Genomic DNA, 16,433 nt, shown 5'->3' with positions numbered 1-16,433 from the left:
CATAATGAGGTAATTAAACCTTTTTACAGAAAAAAAACCTATCAAACAGAACTTGTTATTCAAAGCAGAGTATTTTTATTACAACTTGGAACATGCCTGGAGGGGATCTTTAAACGCTGGCGTCTCCAGGAATCCTTATCAATTAATCATAGTGGCAGCTTGTGGTTGAGCAGCGTTGTGACATTTAGCCTGCAACTCCACAAAGGGCAGCTATGATAGGCTCGATGTAGGAGAACCTCCAGCACAAAGACGGATATTTTTCCTGACATTGACAAGTTTATAAGCGTGCTCACATGGCCCGCAGTAGCCCCGGACCGAACCACCCTTATATTATCAATGCATTCAAATCACACGGCTAGTTTTTTTGTTTCTGCAAGACAAGTCCCTACTGGTGACGTACTGCTGTTTTTAATGAGTCTCCAGAATCCTCAAAGATGTCTGATAATCATGTGGATGAGAAAATACTCCATCTGCTGCAGCTTGTAGCAGGAAATTACATTTCTCTGTGTTTTATTTGTACAATGAAGCAAAATTATGCAGTTTTGTTTGTATTTTTTTGGTCATATATTAATGTCACTTTGCTTTATTTCATATTTTCACACACGATAACAAGTTAATGTTTTTATTTACTTACTTTTTTTTGTGTGTGTGTCTCTCTTGTGTTGTAATTGTTGGTCCATCAATGTCAAAAACTAAAACAACAACAACAACAACAACAACTTGTGTCTGTGCCATATAGCTGCATGGACACATCTTCAAAGACGTGGCTCCCGCATCAGAGTCAGTTTGGGTTGGTTGGTCAAGCGGAGGTTTGCTGTGGTGGACCTGGAGTTTTAACCCCAAGTGAGTCGGTTTTAGACAAGAACAAGTCAACTTTTCTCCACTGTCAGCTTTGTCATCTCTCAGCCTTCCAAAGTCTTGTCGTGGTCCAGTAAAATCTCTCTCTGTGATATATATGTTTTTATATGTCCCCTGTTTTCTCTTGCCGACGCTTAACGAAAGGCTTAACACACACTCCCTCGTCCGCCATGCTTTCCAGTCCTTTTCAGTGGCTTTACAAAAAGCACCTCGGTATGTTGAGGATTTTTTTACCACTCAATCCTCTGCCGGAGCATCACTCACCCTCTGAGCCCTGCTTTGTCACACTCCCAGAGTTGTATTTTGACATCCTCCGGGTCCTGATAGCACCATTTACTCCGGCTTTGATACACTCCCAGTCTTTTCCTCCTCACTATGCTCACTTTTGCTTCCCCCCCCGGATGAAAGCAGCCATATTTCTCCTCCCTCTGGGGACGGCGAGAGAAATAATTTTCTATTAGTTAGTGCCGCGTGTGAAGCTGTTGTTTCAAACATTGAGAACTGGACGGCGGCGATGTTCGGGAAGTGTCAGGAAGAAACAAACAAGAGGCGATCTATGCTGTGGGCGAATTCTTAGCTGAGGACCACATTATTATTATTATTTTTTTGCTGTGTGATGTGGTGAGATAATACAGAGAGCAGCAGCTTCAAATCGCTGCTCGATCGCTCGGATTTCATCCTCAGCTCTTTAATTTGGGTTTTTGCTCATTTGCGAGCGTAGCAATGATGCTTCTAAATACATTAGTAAAAATGAAGGTAGTTTGATGGAGAGCGGTGCACAAGCTGCGAACATGTTCCTATGGTAACTAGGCCACACTCCCCTTGGCTAGTTCACACACACACAGAGGCAGAGGGACCGGCAGCAGAGAGGCAGGAATACTGGAAAAAAAAAACCACACACACACGTGATGGAGAGCAACTTCAGGTTGTTTATTGAGGTTACTGTTCTCATGCTCTTCCTCCGCTCCGAGGGCATTTATATATATATTGTCTTGGCCCTCAGAAACACTGGTTACACGGCAGAATGTTGGAAGTCACTTTCTTTTGTGTGTTTCGCCTCCTGTTTCTCCAAAAATATCAGTCAGCTTTTCGAGCCGATCGCAGGTTCTTTCCCGTGGCTTCCTCGCGCCCACACTGCCCCTGCTTCCTCAACCCCTTCCACCCACCTCCTCTTTCAAATCTCGCAGCTCTACCTCTTCTGCGCATTTACTTGATTACGGCGCTGTTTCTAAACATAGCAGCAGAGTTTTTTTTTTTTTTGCACAACTTTTCCCATCAACCCAAATTTCCGCTGCACATCTTGTTTTTTTTTTTCGTTCGGCAGAGCCAGGTTGAACTCCTCCGTATTTGGATTGTGGAGTCGAAATGGTTTTCAACAAGCATTCAACAGCCCCTAATGTTTTTTCCACTTTGCATTTAAAAGAAGCAGGCGCCGCAAATTTGGAGCTTCTCCCATCAAGCATCCGATTCTCTAAATGCCAGCGGTTGTACGTCTCCGTGCACTCTGCATCTCCAATGTCATTCTGTGTTTTGTAAATCGCTGCTCACACTTAAACCGTGTCAAACCTCCCGGGGCGATGCTGCCGGCCTGTCAAAGAGCCATGAAGTTGATGCAGCGAGGTTTTGCTCCCGTCAGTCATGCACACTGATTGTTTCGACAGCTCGCTCTTAATGAATGGCCTTAACTTTCCACACACATTTCGCAGTGTCTGTGGTTTTTCTAACAGCTGCCGAAGTGACGCCGGTTGAATTCGTGATGCCAGATGAATCAAATCTGACTCGGAGTTCTTTGGCAGTCTCTTTAACAAGCGCCGCTAGATTTGAGCATCGACTTAAAAAAAAAGTCAATTCACGCAAATGAGAAAAAAAATACATTTTTTTCCCCCCCTCCTTGCTTTCCCCTTTTGTGATATTTATCCATGTAATCCTCATTTTTGTGCCAGTTTGCCTCTAAATAGTCTGCAGCAACCTCAACTTTCAGTGTAAATCCTTTTTTTTTCCCCATGAAAATTGTTCACAGCAAAGTTTTTCATTGTTTGATTTTGACTTAACAGCCAATCTTAGCTTCAATGTAAGCACCCTGTGCCATTCAAAAAATGTATTCAGAGCCAGCGTGAACATGTTTCGGTGTACTTTGGGAGCTTTTTTCTTTTCTCAAACCTTTTCACTGCTGATTTGAGTCATTTCTGGGCTAAATTTGACTCTTTTCCGATGAAGAAAAACTGTTTAAATTACACCAATATGGCAGGAAATTCACATACCTCGTCCCCGACCGTAATGTAGCAGGACAGTAAATGAGTAAATAAATAAAATGTTGAATTAGTAGCTGTTAAATGGTTGATTATTTCTCAAATCTTGGTCTTTCCAGGCATCACTTGGAGGGAGATTAACATCCTGGCATCAGGGCAAATGCAAATATCACAATATAAGATAAACGTTTTAAAGTTTTTACTGATTCCTCACCGAGAAACTGAAGTGCCACAAGGAACTCCAAGAACAAGATGCATGATACTCTTAAAAGCTAGAATACTCTCGACACCAGAAACATGTAAAATAATGCGTGTTAAGCAAAAATATAAGCCACTAAATACTATGCACACCAAACAGTAACTATAAATTTGCCCGATGTTGGATAGAACTGTCAGTCCTCTGCACTCTGTTTCCATCTTCAGTGCGATATTTCCTTCCCACTAAGCGATTTTCACGGGGAAAGGGATTCGAGTTTCACCTAACCAGTCACCGGAGACCGGCGTATTCTCCTCGGGTCCAACACGTTACTTGACAACATTTGAGAACAGCTTGACAACAGCGTTGGTCCCCGCCCATGGCTCCGGCTGTCTGAACCGTTGGTCGTCCTGTGGAGCCCAGTGGAGCGATTGCTTTGTTTTATGCTTTTTGTGCTTTTTATTGACGGAAGTGGTGGAAGGAGACAAGAAATACGTGAAGAGAAAGTAGACGGCTGACATGCAGCAATTGCAAATCCGCTGCTCGGGGAGCATTAGCGCCCGTGTGGTACGAGTCCCAACCTCGTGGCTGTTGGGTCGACTGTTTCATGTCACGACGCCAGACGAAAGGCAAACTGCAAATTGGATTGAGACAAAAAAAAAAGGCCAATTTGAATGCCGGGGAAAGTAGCGCGTGCGATCAAAGTGACTTAGTCTTTGACATATCGACTTACATTTTGGACATCTGGAGCTGCCAGAAAAGAGCATGCCATAATTACCGGCTGGTTGTTGACATGGACAGTATTTACTAGTTGGAATATGGCAATTACAGCGACTTCCCATATGACATGAATGCGACATCTGCCCCAGCAGGCCTGTCTGTGAGTCACCGGAGGCTCCTCGTTGTCAGATGCTCCAGACCAGACATAACGAGATTTTGTGTGTGTGATCTGTTGCTGGAAGCGCTGTCGCTCCGAGACCAACCGGACTGTACGCCGTTTACATTACGAACAGCCACGATGCAATTAAGCTCTCTTGTTCTTAGTAAGTAAACTCAGCTCCCACCCTCAAAGCAGCAAATTAAAGGAGTGTTTTGTAGTCCTCACAACGCTGAAAAAAACCCTCAATACCACAGCTGTCAGAGAGCTCGCCGCAGCATTTAGCGGCATAGATAATGTCAATTTCCATCCTGAGGGAAAATCCAGATGATCAGATATGCTTTTATTCCTCATTTTAAATGTGCTGCTCTTTGAAATGCAGAGTAGCATTAACCACAGTAGCCATGTTGGCATAGTTGTGCCAAAAAATGTGCCGTTAAAAACATTCATTCTTTTGTTTTTGTGACTTAAACTGAGTCATTTCATACATGTAGTGACCTGCTTCACTACATTGCATAATACAGTACATTTTGTCCATTGTGCTTGTAATCAGCTTAACCACTCTGATACCTATATATATATATATTGCTCCAGTAGCTTTGTCTGTGGGAATTTGGGCCATACTTTTACTGAGTCATGGTCTCTAAAATAACATTGTGAACAAATGAAACTGTGAGCGACTGTTAACAGCTTTTATAGTACGTGTGAAAAAAATGTTCGCATTGAATCTCGGGACTTGCTTTTCGATAAAGTGCCTCTGCAAACCGACCAACAGGCACTACTTAGGCTGTTGTTGTACTTTTCTTATCCGTACCTCTTGATACGATAGATCTCTTGATATTGATACGCTCTGTGAATGACTCACAGTTGTGCAGAAGTAGCTCAACAGCTATCACATGGATTTCTGTAAACATTCGTGGTCCCCAGATGATCATTTCTTTGGTTTACTCTGGTGATCCAATGAGTTTTTCTCTCGTTTTTTTCTGCAGTTGGCGGTTGTGGCTCATAGTGAAATGTCCCTCAGGATGAAGCTCGGTAACTTTTCAGTGTCATCATCAGGCCTGTAGTGATGCTACTGACCAAATTCCTGCAGAAGTAATACGTCTCACTGCACCAGGGTTCAGTTCAGTGACACAGTTATACCAAGCACTTTACTAACAATTGTTTGCACAGCAGATTTAGGGATCATCTTTGAAATGGCTCCGGGTGACTTTCCCGACTTGTTCAGGTCAATGATTTGCTTCTTTAGATCTTTACTCAGCTTCTCCATTGTAGGGTTTTTGGCTAGGTCTTATGAGTGTCTCAGATGGGCCTCATTGGAGTCATCAACTGTCGTCAATTGTAATCACTCACACAAAGCTAAGAGGTTATGCCGCCAAAAACATTTGATTTGCACAGCTTTCTACATCACCAAAAGTTGATGTATATATATTTTTGACCCCGGAAGACCTGTAATGAATCTATGAAAGAAGCAAAATACATCATTGTTGGGTTTTTTTTTTTTTTGGTGACAAAGATGCATATCAATCACTCCGTCATAGAAAACTAAGAATCATAGGAGTCATTGAAAACTAAAGACTACCATGATATACATGGTGTAGTAGAGAGAGGTGGAAGAAGCCATCTATGTCAAACTCAACAGAGGTGGAGGTCTGAGGCATCACCTCTCACCTGTTTACAATTCAGTCCTAAGAACTCTCCCCAAGAAGATGAAACCACATCCACACCTAGCCACAAAAGACCCTAAAGAACCCCATTGTGGTAGGGGGTGTACTAACGAGGAGGAACAAACCCCCAACTGAAACCGAAACTCAGGTGTTAATGGCTCCTTAAGGATATCAGTATCTGGAACTCCCAACTAGTCAGTCAGAGCTGATGAAGCCTCTTGGATGAGAGGTGAAACGTCTTCAAGTCCAGTTGCTATGATTAATCTACAAGAATAACCATGACTTGGATGACTGAGAATCTTCACAGACACGATATACGTGGTCTTTAAACTTTTGTTCATGGCCGTACATCCGCATCCCATCCTCCATTTATGTCAGATTCAGGGATTCAGTGAAGAAAAAAAGGCGAGTGCTTGGTGTCACATTAGAGGGCTAACTAGCAAATATTAGCATGCTAACATACAAACATTGTACCCGCTAAATACCAGTGTGCTAGCATTGTCGAGCGTGAGAGCATGTTGGTGTAGGTCAGTATAGCCTGAGAGCCCCCCGGCATGGCTGTAGACCTTCAGTCACCACTAGCAGCGCTGTGGAGCATGTCGTCCTGTTATGTAAGCTAGCATGACAGCAGGGATTACCTTGGCAACCTGCCGTGATCTAATGAGCTTAACTGATAACATGAAGGCTGAATATACGTACGACTGATGAAGTACATGCATTTGATTTAGATCAGTCCGGCTAATAAGGTCAGTGATGTTGCAGAGACTGATCCGGTGGATTAACTGTTTGGATAATTGTACTGTTGGTAATGATTGTTTGATGGCTTTGTGCCCCCGGTTTAATGCACAGTAGATGATGGTCTTTGTGCATCTTTTGGAAATTATCTGCAGTAAGATTTCAGTCTCCAGTTGTTGATTTAACCCCTCAAAAGTCACAAGTTACTATTTAGAAATCGTTTTATTTCAATGAAAATAGTCCCTTTGTACCTTTAAATGGCTTAGATGTAAACCAGGGGTGGGCGATCCTGGTCCTCGAGGGCCACAGTCCTGCATGTTTTAGATGTTTCCCTCTTCCAACACACCTGATTCAAATGATCAGGATGGATATCAGGCTTCTGCAGAGCTCGATGATGAGCTGATCATTTGAATCAGGTGTGTTGGAAGAGAGAAACATCTAAAACATGCAGGATTGTGGCCCTCGAGGACCAGGATTGGACACCCCTGATGTAACCCTATATTGTGGATGTGTGGATTTATGAAGTTCCTGCCTCCACATCGCTGCAGCTGAAGCACACCAGCTCAAACACTCCTCTACACCACACAGTGGCAGCTTGTAATGTTGCAGTAAATCTGCCCAACGCATTTGAACTAGAAACCGAAAGAGAATCAGTGTCTGAATCTGTGTTTCTGAGACCATCTCTGGTCCTCAGCCACAGTGTCGACTGCTCATTTTGCTCATGAAAACACACCATCTGGACGACGAGGTAAAAAACTTTATTCTCCCCAGAGGGGGACTTTAAAATCTTACAGCTTACATTTGGTTGGGGTTTGTTATAGTTTGAAAGATGGCACATTTCATTCTTATGCTGCAACATTTTTTTTTTTTTTGTCTTTAAAAAACATTATCAAAAAGGTTATGATTTGATTTAATTTATTTAAAAAAGGCAAAGTTTCCAAATATGTATTAATAGAGATATATATATATGCTAAAGGTTGAGTATGTTTCTCCAACACCCACTCACAGTCTTCCTCTTTCTGTCTTTCTCTCTCTCTCTGTATCACAGTTAGCTAGAGGCTGTTGCCACCCACACACTCCGTCCTGACAGCAATTTACATTCAGAATAGCCCATGTGAACGCATCCATGTGTTCTAATATGTCACGTTTACTTAGATAACCACATTTCGCAGGTGACTGTTTTAGTGGCAGGTGGAAATATGCTAAAATATTCCTCTGCAGGGTCGCTCGATCGATTAGCTCTGCCTCCGAGGAGCGAGCGTTCGGATCCGGCCCCGCGTGAGACACAACAGAAACCGAAATCTTTCCTCCAGATGAGGACGATTCCCCCCCTCCCCCCCTGCGGGCCGGCTAATAGGTCCGATCGCTCCGCTCACATGTCTGACAGCAGAAACAGTGTTGTGCCGCACGTTGCTTTAGTGTTTTTCATCATCTTTATTGTGCAGTTGTGTGCCAATATCTTCTACAGTTCAAGTAGAAGCCCTTGGAGTTGTTTCCATGGATACCAAACAATTAGCTGGGATTCAGAATAGAACCTGGAGAGTAGCCTATTTACAGGCTTTGGGAGCGAGGAAATCATAGGATGACAGAGTGTCTTGATTCTCTGTTGCAAAGGGAGGAAAAAAAAAAGCAGCTCCTGTGGGTAATGGGTAATTTCTAAAAAAAAAAAAAAGGAAAAAAGCCCCAACAGATCAATCAGAGACGAAAATAGAACAGCAGAGTGAACATGAACATGAAACGTGATCACGCTTCAAGCTTTAAAAAAAAAAAAAAACTACCTATGGATGAATCAGTTTAATGCACGCTTAGAAAACATCACATATTCGGGGACTGCTGTCGTTTATGCACCGGCTTAAAGATGCATAAATACAAACGGCTCCTTTTATTGCTTCTGTTTTACAAAGGCTGAGTTGTGTTCTGATGGAAGTAGGAGAGCTTTTTAAGTGGAAAAAAAAGGTATGAGAAGGGAATAAAAGAATTAAAGATAACAATCCCCATTTTCCCTCATATCATTTTCAGTTCCTGACTCATTTTAACTTATTGTTGCTCATTTTTCACGGCAATATAAAGTCCTGCACCTCCGTAGAAACAGCACAACCACAGCTGGAAGTAAAGGGAGCCGAAAAATGTATTTTGTGCAGCAGATTCAGATTCAAATTCAGATTCAGATTTGCTTTATTGTCATTGCAATGAGTGCAACGAAAAGTAAGGTGCAGGCCTTTGAGTGCAAAAAAATATAAAAACTTTGTAAGCAACTATATACAACATACTATAATATATATATAAACTCTATATAAAAAGATGAAATTAAATAATAAGCACAGTGTATGTTGCACAGAGGTAGTGGCATATTAACAATATATTGGACTTATTACGATAAAGAAGCATTTATGGCTCAGTATGACAGTTATAATGCTAGAAATAAAAAAAAGAAAAAACAAAGTTAAAGTTCTTCCTTATTTTGAAAAGAATTTAAAAAACCTGGAATCAGCGTGTACATCAGTGTCCTCAGGTGTTATTAGTGCTGGGGGAAAAAATGGTGCCTCTACATACAGTCAACTTTTTACTACTGAAATTTTTAATTTGTTTTCACACTTTGTTAACACGGCCAGTTCATCCCAGTTCAAATGAAAATCTCTGACTTGTTGTCAAATGACTGTTGTTTGCAGGTGAGTCACTTTTTTTTTTTTCCAGTCACACTGAAGAGTTCAGTATTTTTTTTTTCTGAATCTCATCAGAGCAAACAGGTAATGTTTGTTGAATTTTAAAACGAGACGTGTGAGACAAAGTGATTTGTTTCACATCACAGACGAGTAAATCGAGGACCTTATGAAAGTTCAACATCAGCTGATTCCTCCTGTTTTAACAGGTTCTGGTTCGGATAAATTGTGTAGTTTTGTCATTTGTAAAATAAAAAACCTTTCAAACCCACCAGTATTAAAAATAGCTTATCAATCTGTTATTTTTTCTTCCTGCAGACAACACTTTCATACCTGTAAATAAAACATAAGACAGCAGCCAAGAGCTGGTTAGCTTTAGCTTAGCTTAACTTAAAGACTGGAAACAGGGGGAAATGAGCCAGTCTGGGTTTGGCTAAAGCTAACAAAAACGGACTCTTCGCACCTCTAAAGCTCACAGATGAACACAATGTATTTGATCGTTGGATGCATCAAATGTTAAAGTGTAAATCAACAAGTTTTACTGAGGTTTTTTTGCGCTGTAAACTTTTGATACCTTTTGAAGGAATCAAGCTGTTTCCAGACTTGAAGCTAAGCTAAAGCTAACCAGCTGCTACCACTGCTGTATTAAACTTTGATGCAGCTAACTCCTACCCAACTCTGCGAGCCGGATTTCCCAGAACGTCAAACTATTTCTTTAAATTTGGCAACCAGAGGGCACTGGACACATTTGCCTTCATTCTATTATTAAAACGTCTCTTTCATTTCTGCTGCTTGTAAAGGACCGATAGGGATGATGGAGTAATATGGGAGCAGCGTTCCAACCCTCACGCTTCTGTGCACCGGCCTCATCTTCCTCGGTCAATACACACAGTCATGTTGAGAAAACATCAAACGCGATTCCCTAAAGATAGTTGCTCATACTTTTATAGATCCACCACCATGTTCCAGACTTATTCTAGCCTGAAGTCAGACTCAGACCATAGGTTTCGGGATGAGTCATTGGAGTGAGTCTTCCTTCCAATATAGTTCTCGCGTCGGGTTTTTGTGTCATTTTCCGCCGTCCTTGGATGCAGAAAAGTTTTCAATGGCTGATAACAAGTAGCTGTTTGCGCAGGTGTCCTTTCCAACTGTCACGATGTTGTTCTTTGTGGGTTTTTTCTTCTTCTTTTTTCTTTGGGGCTCTGTAGTTGTTTGTTCTTGTCGGTGTTGTTCTTCAGCTTGAGCTTTACTGTGCTGGTATCTTGCTTGTGAAAAGTGTGTGTTCTGTCGTGCTTTCTGATGCCGTTTCCCTTTTTCTTTATAATGTGTGACCAAAGCAGCAGCTGCCAGGTAACGACACGAGCTACGTGTAGGATCGCTAATAACCTGTCAGGATGTAGTCAGTGAATAAAGAGTCGCTGTTAACTAATACAGCAATAACAGGCCAATCTGTACCTGATAATGTGGTGATAAATATTATAATGTACAAAACCAATAATGTCATTTTAAGTTACAAAATTAGTATTCAACAATTAGAATTTTACTAAATATTAAGCTCATGCAAAATTGTACCAATGTGCTTTATTTATTTTATGAGCTGTTTCAGGGGAAAAAAAGTTTGTTTGGTTGTTATAATATCAAATTTATGAGCAGCTCTCAGAGACGTTTCTGTAATCGTGTTCATGGCTTCATGGTGTTTAAAAAAAAAAAATTCTCGGAGCACTTGGTACTATGAGTCAACACACAGCTAACTGACATTCAAAAGTCTTTCAGCTGTTTCGGTACCAGATTTGTTGCCCAAGTTTTTAAGAATTAGTCTAAAAGGAGGCAAAAATGTATTTCATATTTAATATCTTTATCTCTGTTGACTGCCAAAATGTTGTAGCTGAGTACGATTTGACTTAAGTTGTCATAATTGTTGAATTTATTGCTAAACAATAGCAATTTGGCACAAAACGCTGGTATTTACATATGATATATTAACATGGCCTCAACTCTGTTTCAGCTTTGCTCCGTTTATACTTTTACAAAACCGCTAATATCCCCACATAGTGATGCAGTTAAAAGCCCAACTTTAAAATCAAACATGTAGGAAACTCAGTCAATAACCAGGCACTTCTTATTTTTCACTTTTTTCTTGTTGCTTACATTTGCCACTCTTTCCTCTTAGACCAATCTCGCAGGGCAAGTTTTGCCTCTGCAAGACAGTCGAGCATGGAGACCCCTCCGAACACGACTCCGCAGCCGTTCCGGCAGCCGGTGAGTACAGCGACGCCACGCAAGGCGCTGAATGATATACTTTAAGCACTCATTGGTCCTTCTGCGAGCTGCACAAAGTCGCTGTGATGCCTCTGGTTTTGCTCCCTATAAATGTTTTTTACTGTTTTGTTAAATCTTCAGAGTTTTCTCAATCGGAGGTTGAAGGGTTCCATCAAGAGGGCAAAAAGTCAGCCCAAACTAGACCGGACCAGCAGCTTCAGACAAATGATTCTGCCCCGGTTTCGTAGTGCTGACCAAGAGAGGTAAGTTCACGATGGCGTCGTCTGAGCAACAGCCAGGAAAACATCTTTCTAGATTTATATCATCATCGCATAGTTCACAAATTGATTCAGAGTGATTCGTTTTTCCTCAACTCATCTCTTATAAGTGCGATAAAAAGGCTGGTTGTAACATTATAGTGGATTTTTAATATGCTGATCATCTATAATCTATAATATTATGTTACAGTTTGTTATGTGTTGAGATCATCCAATCATTTTGGGATCATGACAAAACAAACCATAAAAATGATTACATCATGTCTTTGAAGGTGGGAGGAAACCTTTATAAATCCAGGGAGAGTACAGTAGCTGCACGGAGAAAGAACAAGAGGCCATGAACATCTTTAACATCGTTGTTCTGGCATTTTGCCTTTTTTTGCAAGCTGACATTGTGGAACCCTTACAGGAGGCATTAGGCTCAACAAACATCACCAGCTGGAGTCAAAACAGAAATGTTGTGGTTCCATGATGTGTCTCTAAACCAGTAGGTCGCCCCTCCATGAACCGCCCCACAGCCATCACAAAGATGGTGGACGCAGACCGTCAATAAGCCTATTTATGCGCTTAGATTGGGAGCGGCGTTGTGCTTTGAACGCTGCTCAACCATTCAATCCAATCTGTTCTTGCGTGGACGGCTGACATCCTGCTTTGTGTGCTGTGTGTTATTTTAGTGGATTAGCTGCGCATGGAAACCTCTCACCTTCTCTGCTGAAGGCCGCATTTCTCTTCAAGCTGCTAGTAGAACATTCCCAGCATCAATGCTGATCTTCAAGGACGCGTATTACTATAGAATGAGCTGACTGACAAGTGGATTCATTCCGGTGCACTCAGGGGTTTTAGCTGTTAGAGCCGTACTCCTTTACTTGGGTGTAGTAGCCAAAATGTTGAAGAAGAGAACCTGATGGTGGAAAACTCTGATGTACAATCATGTGACCTCGATAGCAGAAGTCGATCTTCTTTGTGTATTTTTTGTGCACAAAGTAGAAGATGGATTTAAAAAGAGTGCACTGAGTTTATTCATAGTAAATATATTTTGAAATTCAAGAGACTTTCTTTAAATCTTTACACAAGTGTTTTAAATTAAGTTAGCATTTTCAGTAAGACTTAAAAATTCTTTTAAATGTTTTCTGCAATATTTAAGTCAAAAATTTTCAGCAAGCAATTTTTTTATAAACAGTTTATAATACAGTATGAACAGGCTTAGCTAACCTATTATGTAGAACACAGTAGTCTGGTTGCAAATCAATATTATTCTGCCATCGGAGAAACACGCTGTGGCTTGTTTGTATAGTCATGACTCGATAATCCGACCCTAAACAGTCCTAAACCTTGCTATCTGACAGGTTTTTAGGAAAAGCGAACGGAACCCATTAAAAACAGCCTTAACATACCGACAGCCTTGGATTCTGACTCCAACATGACATTTTATGTCACCAATCAGGATAACGGCGTATTATCTGACTGAACAATCCCACAGATTGGCTACGTTCACACTGCAGGACTTAATGCTCAATTCTGACTTTTTTTGCGAGTTCGTTCACATTTCCAATTAAGTGCGACTTGTATGTGATGTGCTGTGTGAACTTCATACGACCCAAAAGTGTCCCGCATGTGCAGAAGAGGACACGACGACGTCACACGCAGCGAGCGTGCTCAGTGTTTACAGAAGTAAACATGGATGGTGGAAACAGAAGTGTGACCGCTAACGAAACTAGCATCAGCAGCCAAGTACTGCCTCTCTGGCCACTTCCACCCCATCAGAGCGCTCCCTCAGGGTGGAAGTGTCCCCCAGACCGTTCCGAATATTCGGATATTCATCATTAATTGGGCCTGAATATCCAGAGAGCAGAAAGTGCTATTGGACCAGCCCTACTAGTTATTATAACAACTAGGAACAATAATTAACAACAAATGAGCCTTCAAACATCAAGCCCTCCTTGTATCTTGACCTCCGTCTTGACAATCTGACAGCCTCGCTATCCGACATAAAAGAAGGTTTTACATTTAGTGTCGGATTATCGAGTTACGACTGTATTTCTTCAAACCAGTCATAATCGTTGTGGGCAGAGCTAAGCATGTGGCTTTGGTGTTCCTTCAAAATAGTGATGGATGGAAGTGTTTTGGTGGAACCTTTTGCACGCAGGGAAGCCAACACTGTCATTAAAATGGATAATTCACAGAAAAAAACTAGCACGGCTCAAATCCTCTTTAAAACTTGAAGTATGCAGTGTGGTAGTTTGCTAGCCTGGGTTTTCTTGTTGCTGTTTCTCCTAGCAAGTGGATGTTGAAAACGGTAACATGCAGATAGTGGAAGGAGAGGAGGGAGCTGTGTGAAATGCAGGCTTTGACCCACATCCTGCGTCCTTGCTGGAAAACCCTGTGAGATGCTAGTGAAAGTGACAGTAACCCTTAGCAGTTTCCCCACCAATTCACCAAAATGCACAGACATCTTTTTGTGGTTGGGACTGAATCGACCACAACAATTTAAACCTGCAAACAAAGAAACTGTAGTTGAAAGTGTCACCCAACAGCAACACTTCAGCTCAGAATCAGAATACTAGTGTTTGATCTTCCTCCTTCTGGCCATGATGACCTCTACTCTGTAAAGGTTTTCTTCCAGTCATACCTTGAAACGCAGTAAGATGCACGTAATCTACATAATGAGCCGATTTCGTTGACAATGTCCTCGACAATGATTAAGCCAGCAGGCTCTACACTCCAGGCGGTTATGTGCAGTAATAGGCAGGCTAGTGTCAGCAGCGTGCTACACCGTCAGCTCTGAGTGTTAGCCAGACTGAGCATCCGAGCAACCGACTCCTGCTGTCCAAACTGCTGTGCAAACTCAAGACGGATAATGCTGCGCGACTGACATGACTGAGTCACTCTTTCTAGAAAATCACGAGCATCTCAGTTGGGACACTTAATGACAGCGACCTTAAAGCAGCTGACTTAAAAGCAAATCCGGTCACAGCCCGTTTAGAGAAGAGTTAAAAGGTTTCACTGTAGATTGTCACTGAAACTGGTGATTGGGGATTAGTTAGCGACGTTGGTCATCCAGTGCCGTTCGTTTCTACTTTCCACTTTTGCAAGCAATCTATATTTAAACAAGCCACAGTCAGTTCATTTAAAATAACAGATTGGCTTTACCAATTTGTCTAACAGGTTTGAGACCCTACAATGCTGTATAAAATATCAATTTAACCGGTTAAATTAAATATTAGGGTAAAACCGACCCAAGAATAATATTAATCAATGCAAAATTGACCTGATTTTACCTGAGGTTAAGACCCTATGTCAAGATTAAGATCCTGCAATGTTGAGTAAATTAGAAGACTAGTTTAAAATTCAAGTTTAAGACCTTACATATATTGAAAACACAATGAATTCAGAGATTCCCTTTGAGCAGCAAAATAGCAACAGTGGAGGAGGAGATATCCAACAGAACCAGGCTCAGGAGAGGTAGCCGTCTGCCTCGACCAGTTGGGAAAGGGATTGCAGAGACACAGGGACCACCAGCAAGAGATCATGAACCCTGGGCAGGTTGGTGGGATCATCAGCAGCAGATCGACCATAAATAATGTTGTGAGAACCGCAATCAGCAGACAAGAGGATGTGCTCATAGACTCTGTACTATGAAGAGCTCTTGGCTGGATTTTTTCATTTTTCATGCCAGAGGTATTGAAATAGAATGAGAACTGGAGAAAAAAAAAACTTTCTCCAAGACCTTCGGAATAAATGGTGCCTTAGAGATGGGTCTCTAGTTTTTAAGGCCATTAGGTTGGCTGGTCAATAGGCTGGGTTTCTGTAGTAGTGGTTTCACAATTGCCTGTTGGAAGCTGAGGGGAACTATTAATTAGAGCCGATATCAAAGGGCAGATTGTAGCAAAAACCTCCTCAAGGAGGCGAGGCTGTAAAATGTCTAATGGGCAGCACACTGGAATCAAATGAGAGGCCGTTTCAGGCAGCTGCAAAGACGACAGCAGTTGAAGCTTCTGGAGGCGGCCGACTGGATGATGTGTCTCTGAGGGATTGTGGTCTGGCGGTGAGATGTGAGACCTCATAATGTCAGTTTTATTGAGAAAGAAATTAAAGAAACCTCTCCGGTTTCAGTAGTGGGAGCCGTGATAGCGGTATGAATACAAGTGTTCGCGATAGAATTAATAGAGTTAAACAGTATATTAGGTTTGTGGGATTTTTTTTTTTATTGATTAGTCTTGCATAGGATTGAGCCTGAGCTCTCTTAATGGAGTTTTTATATTGCCTTAAGCAGCGTTTTGAAATTTCACATGAGGTTTTATTAGGGATGGACTGATACCTCTTTTTGATTTCCGATACCAATACCGATACTTCAACTTTGAGTATCTGCCGATACCGATACCGATACCATCTCTCCTCCTAAGCTTCTTTGTTTAGGAGAAGAAGTCTCCTAATTTGCATGGATACATTTGTTTAAGATGGCTTTATCAAAAGCCTCATACTATTAAAGCATGGACTTTGCTTTTCTAAGAAAGGAAAAAATAGCCAAAAGCATGTCTCAAAGTGAAACTGTAGCTGCTTTATTTGAGCTGCAATTAGACTACAGTGTGCACTCAGTGCCATCCAGATATTTAGAAAAGAAAAAGGTAATCTGTCCACACTAAGCGGTTCCAGT

The 16,433-nt window shown here is 41.6% G+C and overlaps 1 protein-coding gene across 1 annotated transcript in view; it reads left to right on the top strand.

The window, feature by feature from the left end:
- Positions 1 to 743: 743 nt before the first annotated feature.
- LOC103371818 (ras/Rap GTPase-activating protein SynGAP-like) overlaps positions 744 to 16,433 on the top strand; it is a 56,906-nt gene continuing 41,216 nt past the window's right edge. Inside the window, exons 1-4 of the mRNA XM_008301275.1 lie at positions 744 to 843; positions 11,413 to 11,501; positions 11,643 to 11,764; positions 14,057 to 14,075. Coding sequence (XP_008299497.1) covers positions 744 to 843; positions 11,413 to 11,501; positions 11,643 to 11,764; positions 14,057 to 14,075 — 330 coding nt within the window. The remainder of the gene's footprint in view (positions 844 to 11,412; positions 11,502 to 11,642; positions 11,765 to 14,056; positions 14,076 to 16,433) is intronic.

The sequence above is a fragment of the Stegastes partitus genome, unplaced genomic scaffold (assembly GCF_000690725.1).
Source record: "Stegastes partitus isolate 25-593 unplaced genomic scaffold, Stegastes_partitus-1.0.2 Scaffold34, whole genome shotgun sequence".
Taxonomy (NCBI): Eukaryota; Metazoa; Chordata; class Actinopteri; family Pomacentridae; genus Stegastes; species Stegastes partitus.
This window is presented reverse-complemented; position numbering and strand designations above follow the sequence as displayed.